Genomic DNA, 13,883 nt, shown 5'->3' on the forward strand with positions numbered 1-13,883 from the left:
TATGTGTGTGATTTGGATTTTTAATGTAGCTTTAACAATTTTTCAGTCATATCGCTGCATACATACACAGTGGAGAAGCTAGTTCAGAAAAATCCTGAATTGGCATTTAGAGATATCCTCAAGGATGAGAAGTTTCACTATTACTTGCACTAAAATCACTGCTTCAATATTTTACTAACTGAAAAGTACAACAATCGAGTTTCAACAAAGACAACTGCTACACAAAATAAATATCACTAGTTTTTTTTAAAAAAAAGGATCTTGTTTCATGATGTACCAACAGGTAGTCTGCATCCCCACCTTGAGAGACTCCACAATTCAACTCTACGCTAATATAATAAACAGGGAATCAGACTAATCAACAACAAAATCCAGTGACATAATACACAAATACAGCTGAAATCAGTTGGAATAATGTTAACGATCTTTTAAATGCTGGTTATCTTGAAAATAAATATAATTTATACAGAATAATGAACAACTTCATTTGAAAAAGCACTTTATTGACAATTATTCTCAAAGCAATTATAAAACGAGTATTTTGCCATTAAACAGCACAGTCTCCACCTGGCAGTTTTGTCCAGAAGGGATGGCATAGCTTGAGGTGTATTTTCAATTAAAATACCTAAAGAATATTCTTTTAAATATCAAAACTATAGAATAATGTTATTTAAATAAAATACCAAAAATCAGAACATTTTATTTTTAATTTAAGATCAACAAAAAGGGTTGGGATGGTCTGCTGCCTTCTGATTCTGCAAGGATAGCAATTGTTTTTCATTGATTGTAGTTAACAGTTTCTTTAAATTACATACCCCTCAATATGCATTTAGTGCAAAATAAGATGAAATACATTCTACAACAAATGTTTTGTACAAAACCAATTTATAAGGGAAACTTTCATTTGCCTGGCTGTGAAAAAACAATGGGGAATAATATTATAATTATTATTATTAATATATTATGCTGATATTTGTTGAACAATAATATAAAGGACATGTACATGTTATATTTTGCAGACTTTCCAATGCCTGATCTCCACATCCAAGTTAATATAAAGAACATTCACCCTGCAGTGATAGCCTCATTTTGATGTTTAGCTATTGATATCAGGAACAGCAACTCATCCAAAACAAGTAATGTCAAAGGGGTTTATTAATCAACCTGGTTTTCTCGGCAGATCCAGGGACAGAATGGGTAATTAAAGTTAACTGATTGGTTGATTTAGGTTGCAGATTCAATTTATTTTTTAACAACTTGGCTGATACTCCAAACTGCTGCTTTTCTATGCCCAATGAGAAACGAGGTGTGACTTTTAATTTGATAGATTCTTATGCACAGCAGGTCATTGTTTTTAGTGGACAGCTTGTCTTACACATCACACTAAGCAAAACACATGTCAGCTGTTACAGGTAACAGTTTATTGCAAACCTAACAGCAACTTCATTAACTCAGCAAAGTCATATTTGGAAACGGACACATCTGAAGCATTGTCATGCAGGTCATCACATTTTATTTTTATACAAGAGAAATCCACACAGTAAAAATCTTGCATCCAACTTTAAATTACGTCATTCAAGTGAAATCAAATCTTTACAATTATCATTTTTAGCACTTGTTACATTTTAAACAATACTAGTTCCCATCAATTTACATCATTTCACAGTCATGTGACTCGATACACATGTATGGATCTAATACCAACACCGGTTGAACCAGATGAAGGTCAAGGCCATTACCACCTTGCTACAATCCCCTTGTAAACATCCAAGTAAACAACCAATGAAATGTCCATTGTTTGTAAATATAGTATAATTAGTAACTGAAAATAAAGATAACTGCTTATCCATCTTTCAAAATGTTTCCAAACATGCCATGGGCGTATCACTTCATAACACCAATAAATTCGTCATTACCAAGCACGACGTAAACCACTTCCTTCCTACCATAAACTGTATCTCGTATACCATTTTATTATCTTCTATTAGCTTTTTCAATCGCAGTCTCTGCATTTTAACATTGAATTTCCTCCGCACAGTGGTAAATATACATGACTGTGTAAAAAATGGCCACTGACTATGACCGGAAGAAAAAAAAATGCCAATTGCTTATCCAATTTTGTTCGCCATGTTGATTTTCGAGCCAAGTGTCAAACCCAGCTGTCGACAATACATTAAAAATTATGGCAGAATATTAATATATATCACTATTTTATATAAAGAATAACGACATGAGAAATTAGGTATTCTTGCTTCTATCTTTATCAGTGGAAAATGGTTAAAAGAACTTTAGAATATCACCAATAAACACGGGTGTGTAGTTGAAATATCGACACGAATCCATGCGGGAAATAAAAAAACGCCGAGTCAGCAAATGGCGGATTAACATAATGTTAGTACATTCACAGCTACAAAATGGGGACACACTTACAGTCGTTCCACAATTCTATTTCTTACCCTGAGCCTGCTGTTGCTGCTCATCCCCACTCTCTCGATCCGACATTATCAACCTTCCCCAACTGCACCGAAGCCTCCTTCTAAACCCTCATGAATAATTCATGAGGTCACACTATCTTCTCTTTGGCCGGTCATTTCAACATTGTTATTGCACGTGTATATTTTATTAGTTGAAACTATAAAATATCACTACATCGAAAAATAAAAATATGAAATAAAATGATGTGTTTCTGGTAATTCTATATAAAATGTGCTTATTTAATTCACAACTCCTTAAGTACGAAAAGTTTAATTCTGGGTCATCGTGGGGTCAAAATCCGACGATTTGATTGGTCACCACTGAATGACGTCACTTTACGTCGCGGATTATTCAAAATTGATATCCGGTGTCTCTTCGGCAAATTTTGTCATTTCTGACTTTATTTCTACTGTTTAAAGTCTCAATGGATTTTCCCATTTTTGCTACGGATGCAACACGGGCAAAGTAGATCCTTTTACAAATATGCAAAGACTGTTAAGACCATGTGCTTTCTTTGATGCCATAACGGAGATTTGACGTCACAATCAGGTATATTAATGTTAAAACACCTATTTTTGAGCTAAAATACATTTTTAAGGGTTGTATCATATAATTCTTAGTTGAAAAAATCTCTTACTTTTCTAAAAACAGAAGAATTTAGTATCGCAGTTACTGATTTTCGAACAATAATCCGTGCTTAAGTGTGCGAATTATTTAGTTTCCAAATTTTCATGCTAAAAAATTTACATTGTTATGTTGGCCATTTCTTCTGAATTCCTAAACAACTGCTTGATTTTAATTAAAAATTGTATCCAGTACTTGAAAATGTTTGTTACTTTAAACATATTTCATAATCTTTGAAATGAAACGAAATGGTCGGACACATGTTCTTACAACTTGGATTGTCCATAAAGAAGAAATATCAGAGTATCATAGTGGTTTACACTATATTTTGGCAAAACGTACAGCTGACTTATTTAGTGTATACTGTGTTACCAAGTCTAAGAAAAGAGATGTTAAATAACACAAGTAAAATATAAAGTAAAATATTGCAAGCTAGGTGCTGAGTTACAAAGGAAAACAAAACATGATGCATAATTTGACTTCTATGCTACTTCTACTGATTTCCCTGAAATGTGGTTTTTCTTTCTTATCTATATATAAAAGTATACACATTTTAAATAAGGATATTTTTTCCGATTTGTTTATGTGTGCGCGCGCTCGCGGAAAATCGGCGTGATCATCGTACTGCATGTGTTGGTGAGTTGTTTACATTTAGGTAGCTATATTGAAATTTTTTGCCTCTTTCAATTGGCCTCAAAGATCTCCATTTTTAAGAATGTTGATTATGCTTTTATGAGTTACTTCCCGTGATACTAGCCAGTTCTAATGCAACAGACCGTATGCAATTAAAATAAACTGACTGATAAAATGTCAGACTTGCAAAGAATGAAATAAAGCATTCAATGTATATTTTTTGCCCATAAAAATCTAATGTATATTTTTGTTAGTTTCGAACCTTTTTACCTGCTCATGAGAAGGTTAGTAGAAATCATTATTGTTCTTTTTTTTCAGTTTGGTGTTTTCGTTAGTTTTTAGAATAGTATATGTAATGTGATAATTAGTTCCATCAGGATGAATCGATTCGTCTAAAGATCAAAATCATGACCCATATTGGTAAAGTACGGAGTCACCACTACACCTTTGTCACTCAGTCTGCCGTTCGTACAGTCAAAATCTTTCGCTATGTTTTCATTAAACAGTGCAGACTCTCTCTCTCTCTCTCTCTCTCTCTCTCGTGCATTTTTCTTTCTTTTGTTTTCAGTTTTCTCTGAATTAGCTAATTTAAACACAGAATTAGTTTCTTTACATGTGCTAAATCGTTAGCTATTGCTCCTCTTATGATTAATGATAATGCCGCCATTGTATTATTTATCTAACGATAAATTACGAAACGTCGTTTTATTTAAGAGTAACGTAGCTTTATAAGATGGCCATTTTTTTGTAATTGTTTTTTTTTTACATCATTACTGAACAGGTACGTCTTCATGTTTTAATTCAGTTATCAAAACACTGCTCGTATCAAGAAAGTGCATATATGTAAGCGACATGTTGTCAATTTAAGTTCCATCCAATGTAAAAATCAACATGAAAATTTCTGAATATTTTAGGTTTAATCTCTACACGTTGGTACAAATTACGTATAAGTCTTTTTTTTGTCACTAACATATAGCCGTGACGCATCTATTGTGCGTAACTTGTATTCAGAAATACCAGATGAAACGAAGTGAAATAGTAAAATCTGTAAACGTTTATTGATGTCTGAGTGCACATTCAGATGTGAAAACGTCCAACAACCGTTACATATATTTATATTCAGTAGCCGCTCATACTCTGAGTGTTGTTTCCTTTTTTAACAACTCAAACTAAATCTTATACTCACTTAAGTAAATAACATCTGGATACTCATATCTTGCTGAAATGCAATTTTTTAAAAAAGGAATTTACGTTAATGGATTGGATTAGATTTCTCCTTAAATTGATTTATGCTATTATCCTGTTCCTTTTTTAATTCACCAGATCTCAACATCCAGTGCAGTACTCTTTACACCCAAATCCTGGTCTAGTACCTGTTAGAATAGTATCCCTTTGTGAGTACTGGAATTTTTCAATAAATCCCTTTATAGCTCAAAACGTATACTACTGACGAGCGACGATTATGTTCATTGATCGAAAAGACCAGAACTACCAATAATCTGTTATCAAGAATGAATTGTTCGTTCTCTGAAATACTTGGACTTTACACCTTTACATTACTGTTGTCACTGCTTCGCACCCCAACATATTTCTGATTGGTCGTCTCGCGCCACTAAGATACGTCGGAATTTTTGTAAGATAATCTGGTCACATTGATTATTTCGTGATCCAGGTACAACAAGAAACGTTTCCAAGCATGCGAAAATTACAATTCCATAAATATATATATCAAAATAAATCCAACAGATTAAAGTCAACGGTTGATCGGGCCTGATAAACTTAAGATCGAGCTTAAAATTTAAACCAACATTAGTACTTGGCTATTAACGCAGAAACCTTTATATGGTGCAAACTGTTTTTATTTGTTGGTAGGAAAATAAAGGATATTTTATATAAACCAGGAGCTTTCAGGCATAATGGACCCTCCTCAAGTTTTTCTTTGGTTTTTGTTAGGTTTAACGCCTTTTTCAGCACACGATATGCTTGCGGCAACAAGTACATTTGGCGGTGGAACCATGGAAGACCCCAAGAAGAAAGACGACCCACGAATAGCGTATGGGGACAGGATAGCGACAATGGGAAAATACATTACAGACCCCCCTTGTGACCGATTAGCGACAAGACTTTTCAGATCACACTGGGAACGTTTAGCGACAAGGGGAATTTAACATAGGGAATATTGGGACTGTATAGCGACAAGGGAAAGGTGGGTTACTGTATAGCGATAACACTGGACAACAAATTTTTACAAAAGTCATGTTACTGAAATAAAATTAGTCAATTCTTATCAATTTTTATGTGCTGAACACGAATATGACAGTCAAATTGCAAAATTGGCTCTAGTTTTTTTGTAATCTGCAAGAAATTAATGTTTACATAACGAAATGCATTCCAATAGTAAAAGGTCAACTGTAATAGCCTACCTATAAAAAATCAAGTCATTGACTACATCTTAGATTTCTTCGCCTGTCTCTTGTACAGCTGTTCGGGAGCATCTCTGAGGAGTGTCCAGCAGTAGTCAGCCAGCATTGTAGTGGACCATTTTCCCTGGTATCTTTGTTCCATTGTTGCGATATCTTGATGAAAACGTTCGCCGTGTTCATCACTAACAATACCACAGTTGCTAGGAAAGAAATCCAAATGGGAATGAAGGAAGTGAATCTTTAGAGACATATTGCAGCCAAGTTTCTTATACTTCATCAACATGTCTTCTACTAGTTCCTTATAGTTTTCTGCCCTAACATTTCCGAGGAAGTTTGTAGAAACTAGGCGAAAAGCATTCCATGCTTGTTTCGCGTCACCTTCCAGCAAGTTGTTGAACCGGTCATCTTTGAAAAGCTCTCGAATCTGAGGACCCACAAAAACTCCCTCTTTAATCTTTGCTTCGCTGAGTCGAGGGAATTTTTCATGCAGGTATCGGAATGCTGGCAAAGTCCGGTCAATGGCTTTCACGAAGTTCTTCATCAAACCTAGTTTGATGTGAAGGGGTGGTAGCAAGATTTTCTGAGCCTCAACCAGAGCTGGGTGTTGGATATTCTTCTCTCCAATGGCTACATTCTGCCTGTGAGTCCATTCCTTCCTCATGTAGTGCATTTCCCTTGCTCGGCTATCCCACTCGCATAAGAAACACATGTATTTTGTATATCCTTGCTGCAGTCCCATTAAAAGGGCAACTACCTTCAAATCACCACAGAGGTGCCAGCTGTACTTGTTATACTCAATGGAATTCAGTAGCTGCCTTAAGTTATCGTATGTCTCTTTCATGTGGACAGCATACGCTACTGGAATAGATGGAAGAATGTTTCCATTGTGCAAAAGCACAGCCTTGAGACTCAGTTTCGAAGAGTCCACAAATAGTCTCCATTCTTGTGGGTCATGAGTGATTTTTAAAGCATTCATGAGGCCCTCAATATCGGAACAGAATATCAGATTACTTTCCTTTCTGAAGAAAGGCTCCAATTGCTGGTGGCGCTTTCGATATGCAGTAATTGTGACATCTTCTTCTAGAAGATTCCATTGTTGGAGTCTTGATCCTAGCAATTCTGCCTTGTTCTTTGATAAGTCCAAATCACGAATCAGGTCATTTAGTTCTTCCTGTGTTATTCTGTGTGGGGTTGATGATGCACCACAGTGAAAATCTGGATCACTGCATGCTGATGGACCAGGAGAAGAACAGGTCGACTCACCTTTGTCTTCGTCAGATGAATCAAGAGAATATTCTGCTGGAGGTTCTGGAATAGGAAGTCCCTCACCATGTGGAACTGGTCTCAATGCAGACGGAATGTTTGGGTAGACTATTCTCGACTTCTTTCGCTTCGTTATTCCGCCGGAAAGAGGAGGAACCAAGCAGAAGTAACAGTCATTTAGGTGGTTGCTTGGCTCTCTCCACACCATTGGGACTGCAAACGGCATTGATGACCTTTTGCAATTCAACCACTGTGAAAGCTGTGTTGTACATGTAGCACAACATATATGCGGAGCCCAAGGCTTGTCTTGGTCACCAACCTTGCATCCGAAGTAAAGATGATATGCCTTCTTCACTTGAGAATTGATACTTTTCTTCTGGTTGGCAAATGTCACTTCCCCACAAATATAGCAAAAATTGTCCGCGGTATTAACACACTTTCGAGGCATTACTGTTCTTTATTGTACGTAAATGGATAAAATAATAAGTTTTATGTAACAGTAGCTTGAACTGTCTCGCACAACGTCTAAAATATTTTAAATGCTGAACCTATCTGATTGGGCTTTATATAGTACACTGCTTACGTCAGCTTCAGCAGCCGCCTGGCATTAGTATAATAGGCCTACACATGTATAGTACACTGCTGACGTCAACTTACTTCAGCAGCCGCATGGCATTAGTATTGCATTGCATCAGAAAATGATGCAATCAACTGTGGATGATGTGAGCATGATGGTATTATGCAATGTTACATCATTATTCCGGATGTTGCTGCAGTCCTACTGGAGAAATTTACACAGTGAAACATAGAAAATGAGGTATATGAATATCTTCAAAACGAGAGCCAATACAAATTTTTCACGGTTATATTCGTGTTCGGCACACCAAAATACTACAGATTAGGGCCTTTTCAAGTCAGTAATGATTTCACTGTTGACCAGTGTAATAGGAATAGAACAGGTGAGGTGACGTCACGGTACTGGACTTTAGTAACAATGTTGCAAGGGGATGACCTCAATCGGACCAAACAGCGGGAAAAAACAGAACGCTTGGCGGGGCGGGACTGGCGGGACGTAGACATATATAATACATTCAAAATACATACATACATACATACATACATACATACATACATACATACATACATTGATGAACATTAATCGATCACACCTCAACTGTAAAATCGACTAAAAATGTTTTAAGGTAAGATAATAAATTTATTTTCGAGACAGTGGAGTGGCCCTGAAAAGGGCCTTTGGGATTTTTTGTCTTCTTCTAGTATCTTCTTTTCCTCCATCATCTTCTTAGTTTTGTTATTGCTGTTGTCGTATTCTTTTTTCATTTTTTTTCCTCCTCCTGTTTTTCGTTCCCCTCTTCCTCTTTTTCTTCTTTTCATTCTATCTTTTTATTCCATTCCCTCATTCTTACTCTGTCCTCTTCATCCTCATTCTCCTCTTTTTCTTCTTTAATCATTTCCTTTAGCATGTCCTTTGATTTTCTTAGCTTATTGATTTACATCTTGACTCGATGGGGACTATAATAATAAAAATCTTCATCCAATTTGACTAACATTTCTTCTATCATCCCCAAATTATCCAGAACGTCTTGCAGCTTCTTCATTTTATCAAGGTGGTTACTTACCATCTTGGTTTATTCAATGTTGAATGGCGCGAATGAATGAATATAATTATTTATAGTGGCCTACGCAAACTAAGTGCTTTTGCGACTTGTTAATTCCTGATGACCAGGATATTTAATTGATCGGGGTTGTAGGAATGGAGCCTATACAATTCTGCGTTTATGTGTAATTGTCACACTTCTTAATTAGTCTGTCTGGAAGTGATAAAGGTGGAAAGGTATCCAGGAACGGCGCACAAACCCAAACAAACAATTCGAATCCGCCAACTACTGAGAGCATTTTATTAAATTCAAATAGTATCTCCAATCATAGTTAACCCTAAATATCCAGTTTTAGTTGTGAATTCAGCCTTCAATTAAAATTATTCAATCTTGTTTACATATTACAAGTTAAGTTTTTATCAGAGTATTCAACTACCAATACAATTGGAGTTAGTATATCGAACCTTACAAGTTGCAAAACCAGCCAATGAATTCAACCTCCAATCAGATGCAGCCTTACATAGTTAGTATGTTTGAGTTAGCCCAAGTAGAAAAACTAGCCAAAGGTTTCAACTTCCAATCAAATTCAAGTTTACGTACGTGGTATCACCAAGTTAGAAAATCAACCGAAGGATTCAAGATGCCAATCATATTCGGGTTTACAAACCTGATTCTATCAAGTAAGAGTACGAACCGAGTTTTTCCAATTTTCAATCCGATTTAGTTTTAGAACTCCATAGACCAGCCCTAAACGCCGTATTTTCATTTCAGATCAAGTCCAGTTGTACTAGTGGACAATAAATAGATCCAGTAATGAGTAAGCCACCTCTGTAATTTTGTCAAATTGTTCGAGTTTCGGAAGTTTCCTACATCTTAACTGTTCCAAAGAATTCTATTACGTAGTGTACGTTGTAATTGCCATAAAAATTGTACTAATTATTATGTCTAAGCTACTTAAAAAAATATTTTTTAAGTCATTGTTAGGTATAGTAAGTTGTTAATTTTGAAGCGGTGGAAAAAATAATCAAATTAGTTTTGTGGTTTAATCGAATCGGGATTCCAAGCCAAAGTGGAATCTCTTAGACAATAGGCAATTTTTTTCTTTTAGCCCTAAGAAGGGCTTTTATTTTTTCAGGTCGGCAGCTTGAAGGTGTTGCGGCGATTCTCAAAGTGCCATATATCTTCTACCGTATGTTGATCTTCGTATATTTCATTGGAAAATGCCTCGTACCCATACATTCTTGTTAATGCAGTGTCATAATCCACAAGGATAGTGAGCTGCGTTTCCTGATAAGCCTTAGAGTAGTGTTGTGATATGATACGTTGCGCAAAGAGCCATTGTTGTGTATTGGGTCTTCTCTTCGGTTTAAGTGACCTCCAGGCCATATACTTTATCAAACTGATAAAGATTTTGGCCTTTTTGGGGGTCACTTAAAGTTTCCTTTAAACCCAATTCTTCGGATCGTTGCTCAATCGTGACGCCCTCTTCATTTTCTCGACAGTGCTTTCTTCTTCCTATGTTGTTGTTGTTGTTGTTGTTGTTAACTCTCCTATGTTCTTCTACTATCTCCGTAATGGTGGTAGCATCACTTGTGGTTACGTCTGTTTGCGTTTCTGCATCCTTCGTTTTCTTTTGCTGCCTATCGCTGGTTTGTGTAGATGTTGTTATTTCTAACCTCTGGAAGCGGCTGTGTCGGGTGTTGCTGCCCGTGTATACTGCCTAAGTTATTAGCGGGTATAGCAGAGTGGTTAGCTGCCTCCTTATGGACATGTTTCCTTCTCTGTTTATACTTCCTTTTACTATTTTTCCTTCTGGCTATACAGTAGTCTCCCTCATCTCCGACACGTAGGTCCTCACCCTCATTGTTGGAAGTCCAGACCAGTAGTAGAGTTGTTCTCTTTTCTCCTGCTCTCAAACTCCAATTTGAAGCTTGTTTTTTGCAAAGAGCTTTAATGGCTCTTCATGCTGGAGCTGGTATAACTGCAATGGCTGGTAGCCACCTTGGTGCTACGCCGTTCACTCTTTGTGTTGCAGTGTTGTTCTCCTAGCTTGTTCAGCGTGAATGAATCAATGATGGCGCGAATGACAAACGCTCGACTTTATATTTGTAAAGCACGGACGTGAAGGACAAAACATCCTTACACTAACTTCACATACTATCTACTATCCACACAAACGTACGGGAACGCATACAGTCACAATATCTACTATCCACCCAAACGTTCGAGAACGCATACAACCACACACTCTACTATCCACACACAGGAAGAAGAAACATAAAACAAAATATATTATCTACACATGGGGAAGAGGAAAAAATCCTCAAATATACTATCCACAAACGAGAAGAAGAAAAAACAATCACCAAAGATACTATCCACACAAACGTAGGCGAACGCATACAAACACACTATCTACTATCCACACAAACATACGTGAATACATACACACACAATATCTACTATGTACACAAATATAGGCGAACGCATACAAACACACACTCGACTATCCACACACGGGAAAAAGAAAAAACAAACCATAAATATACTATCCATACAACGTACAAGCAGACATACAAGCAAACACACACACAATCACATAACCAAAGGAGTGAGTGTTTAAAATCACACTACTCCACATTCACACAAATTGGCAACTTGAATAGTCTCTTTTCTAGAGATTTGGTTAGCCCTGAGAAGGGATGTTTTTTGAGCTTCAGATACACCTGTTTAATGCTGACATCTCCCAGGCCTGGCCCCACACAGGCAACGCCTACTCCAGTCTGCTTCCAAATGCCATTTGTTTTTGGGAGCGCAAAGGCAGATTGACTGGCCTCATCATCCCAGTCTTCACTTTGTGGGATAGTGAAGACTACCCGATGTCTTCTATTTTGCAGTCGGTGATAATGAGGTCTCCTTATCTCTGGCACTGCTACTGATGGCTGTAGCTGACGTTGTTGTGGTTCTGGTGCTGGTTGTCGTGCTAGTTGTAGTGGTGGAGGCATCCTCACCTCAGAATTGACCTCACACAGAAGTCTCACCATGAGGTGAGACAGTATGCCTCTCTAATTTTCCTTCTCGTCTTCTTTCTTTTTCTCCTCTTCCTCATCCTCTATCCTATCACTTTCTCATATGGCCTCCATGGTCACTTCATCTAGTATGTGTCTGGCATACTTCAGATGCATCTGAAGCTCCAGCAATTTCACTATTCTGCTACTAGTTTTCTCGAAGTTGATACTTCAACGATGGGCAGTCAGATGAAGAACGCTTCCCTTTATATTGTGAAGCACGGACGTGAAGGAAAACATCCCCGAAACTAAACTTCTATTGCCCATATCATCACTCAAGAAACATGGAAAGCGCTGACCTAAAAGAAACACTCGCTCACTTTATTTGCTTACAATAACTAACTACAAATAAAAACACACAGACCCTTTGACAAGCTACAGAAACAAAGTGCTTATAGAGACACACCTATATATATATATATATATATATATATATATATATATATATATATATATATATATATATATATATATATATAACAAAGACACAAAGTGTTTATAGGCACGTTTCTATTTTTTTAACGTACAAACAAACACAAATACACATATTTTTGCAATTGAACTAGTATGCGTTTTCAACAGTATTAGGTAGCCCTGAAAAGGGCAGGTTTTTAGTGGACGGGGATTATTGCAATTTTTTATCGTCTAAGATTGCGACCCCGCCTGGCAGCAGGCTTTCCCACATGATAGGGTCTGCTTCATCGGAAAGAGAAGGAGAACTCTTTCGTGTCCTACGACAGTCTACAAAACCTCTGTCTGGTTCCTGCTGCTGTTGCCACTCACTCTGGGGGCGCTCACCAGATAATATGTACTTTTGAGAGAGTGACGTATGTAAGATGAAGTAGTTCGCATTTAAAACATGCACAATTGAGAGAATGTTGGCATACCTCTATGCTACATTAATGTAATGTGGATGATATTTCTTTTGGATATTGTACTTTTGGAAATTTTATATGATTTAATCATACTGCTAACTAAAATGACCGCTCCCTAGTGCTAAAAAATCAGCCTGAATTAGTCTAAAGTACACTATACATAGCAGCTATTAAAATAGGGAAAATGAATTTTGCCAGACTAGACAATACCAGCTTCTGAAAGTGCAATGAATGAATTACCAAATATATAAAATGTAAAAAAAGTTATCGGCTCTTTTTTTATACAATTTACCTCTGAAGTTCAGGAAGTGAAAATGACGAAGTAGAGCTAGCACTTTTTTGAAAGGTGCACATCTGAAGTAAGGCCAAGCTGTATACTCTATAACCCATAGTACACCCATCAATCATACACCAAAATAAAGGGAATTAAAGGTTCTTTGCATTATACCTAAGATATACAAGGTCTTTTTTAAATAGCCAGTATAACCACCAGTGAGGAAAGCCGGGGAAATTCTTTTTCTTTAAAATCCCGACCTATCAAAATACGAAACTGTAGCGCCACCTCTGCACTCTTTGCTTCTGAAGTCTGTACTTTGACGTCCACTCTTCTTTCTCTTTCTTGATTTCCTCTCTGAAAAGCCCTTCTGTCAGGTCATGAGTCACTTTCATCATTCTGACATTATCAAATTATCTATCTTTTCATGGTTGGGTATCAGGCTTTGCCTGACACGGTGTAAATTCACGTAAGCTTCGTTCAGCTTGGCTAGTCTTGAACACATCTTCATTGCAGGATGAGTCAACAATGGACGGTCGGACTGGAGACTGCATCGCTTTATATGGTTCAAGCGCGGACGCGATAGAAACCATCCCTAGGATTGTTTACTGGGATGGAACGCTGTGATT

General features: G+C 36.9%; 1 protein-coding gene across 2 annotated transcripts in view; it reads right to left on the minus strand.

Annotated features, from left to right (window-relative positions):
- LOC149785266 (transcriptional regulator protein Pur-beta-like) overlaps positions 1-2,613 on the minus strand; it is a 58,356-nt gene extending 55,743 nt beyond the window's left edge. For both annotated transcript variants that reach the window (XM_089979135.1, XM_089979134.1), the window contains exon 1: positions 2,457-2,613. In XM_089979135.1, coding sequence (XP_089835261.1) covers positions 2,457-2,502 — 46 coding nt within the window. In that variant the 5' untranslated portion in view covers positions 2,503-2,613. The remainder of the gene's footprint in view (positions 1-2,456) is intronic.
- Positions 2,614-13,883: the final 11,270 nt, after the last annotated feature.

This window comes from Sinohyriopsis cumingii, chromosome 13 (assembly GCF_028554795.1).
Source record: "Sinohyriopsis cumingii isolate HCF-2022 chromosome 13, ASM2855479v2, whole genome shotgun sequence".
NCBI classification, from domain to species: domain Eukaryota; kingdom Metazoa; phylum Mollusca; class Bivalvia; order Unionida; family Unionidae; genus Sinohyriopsis; species Sinohyriopsis cumingii.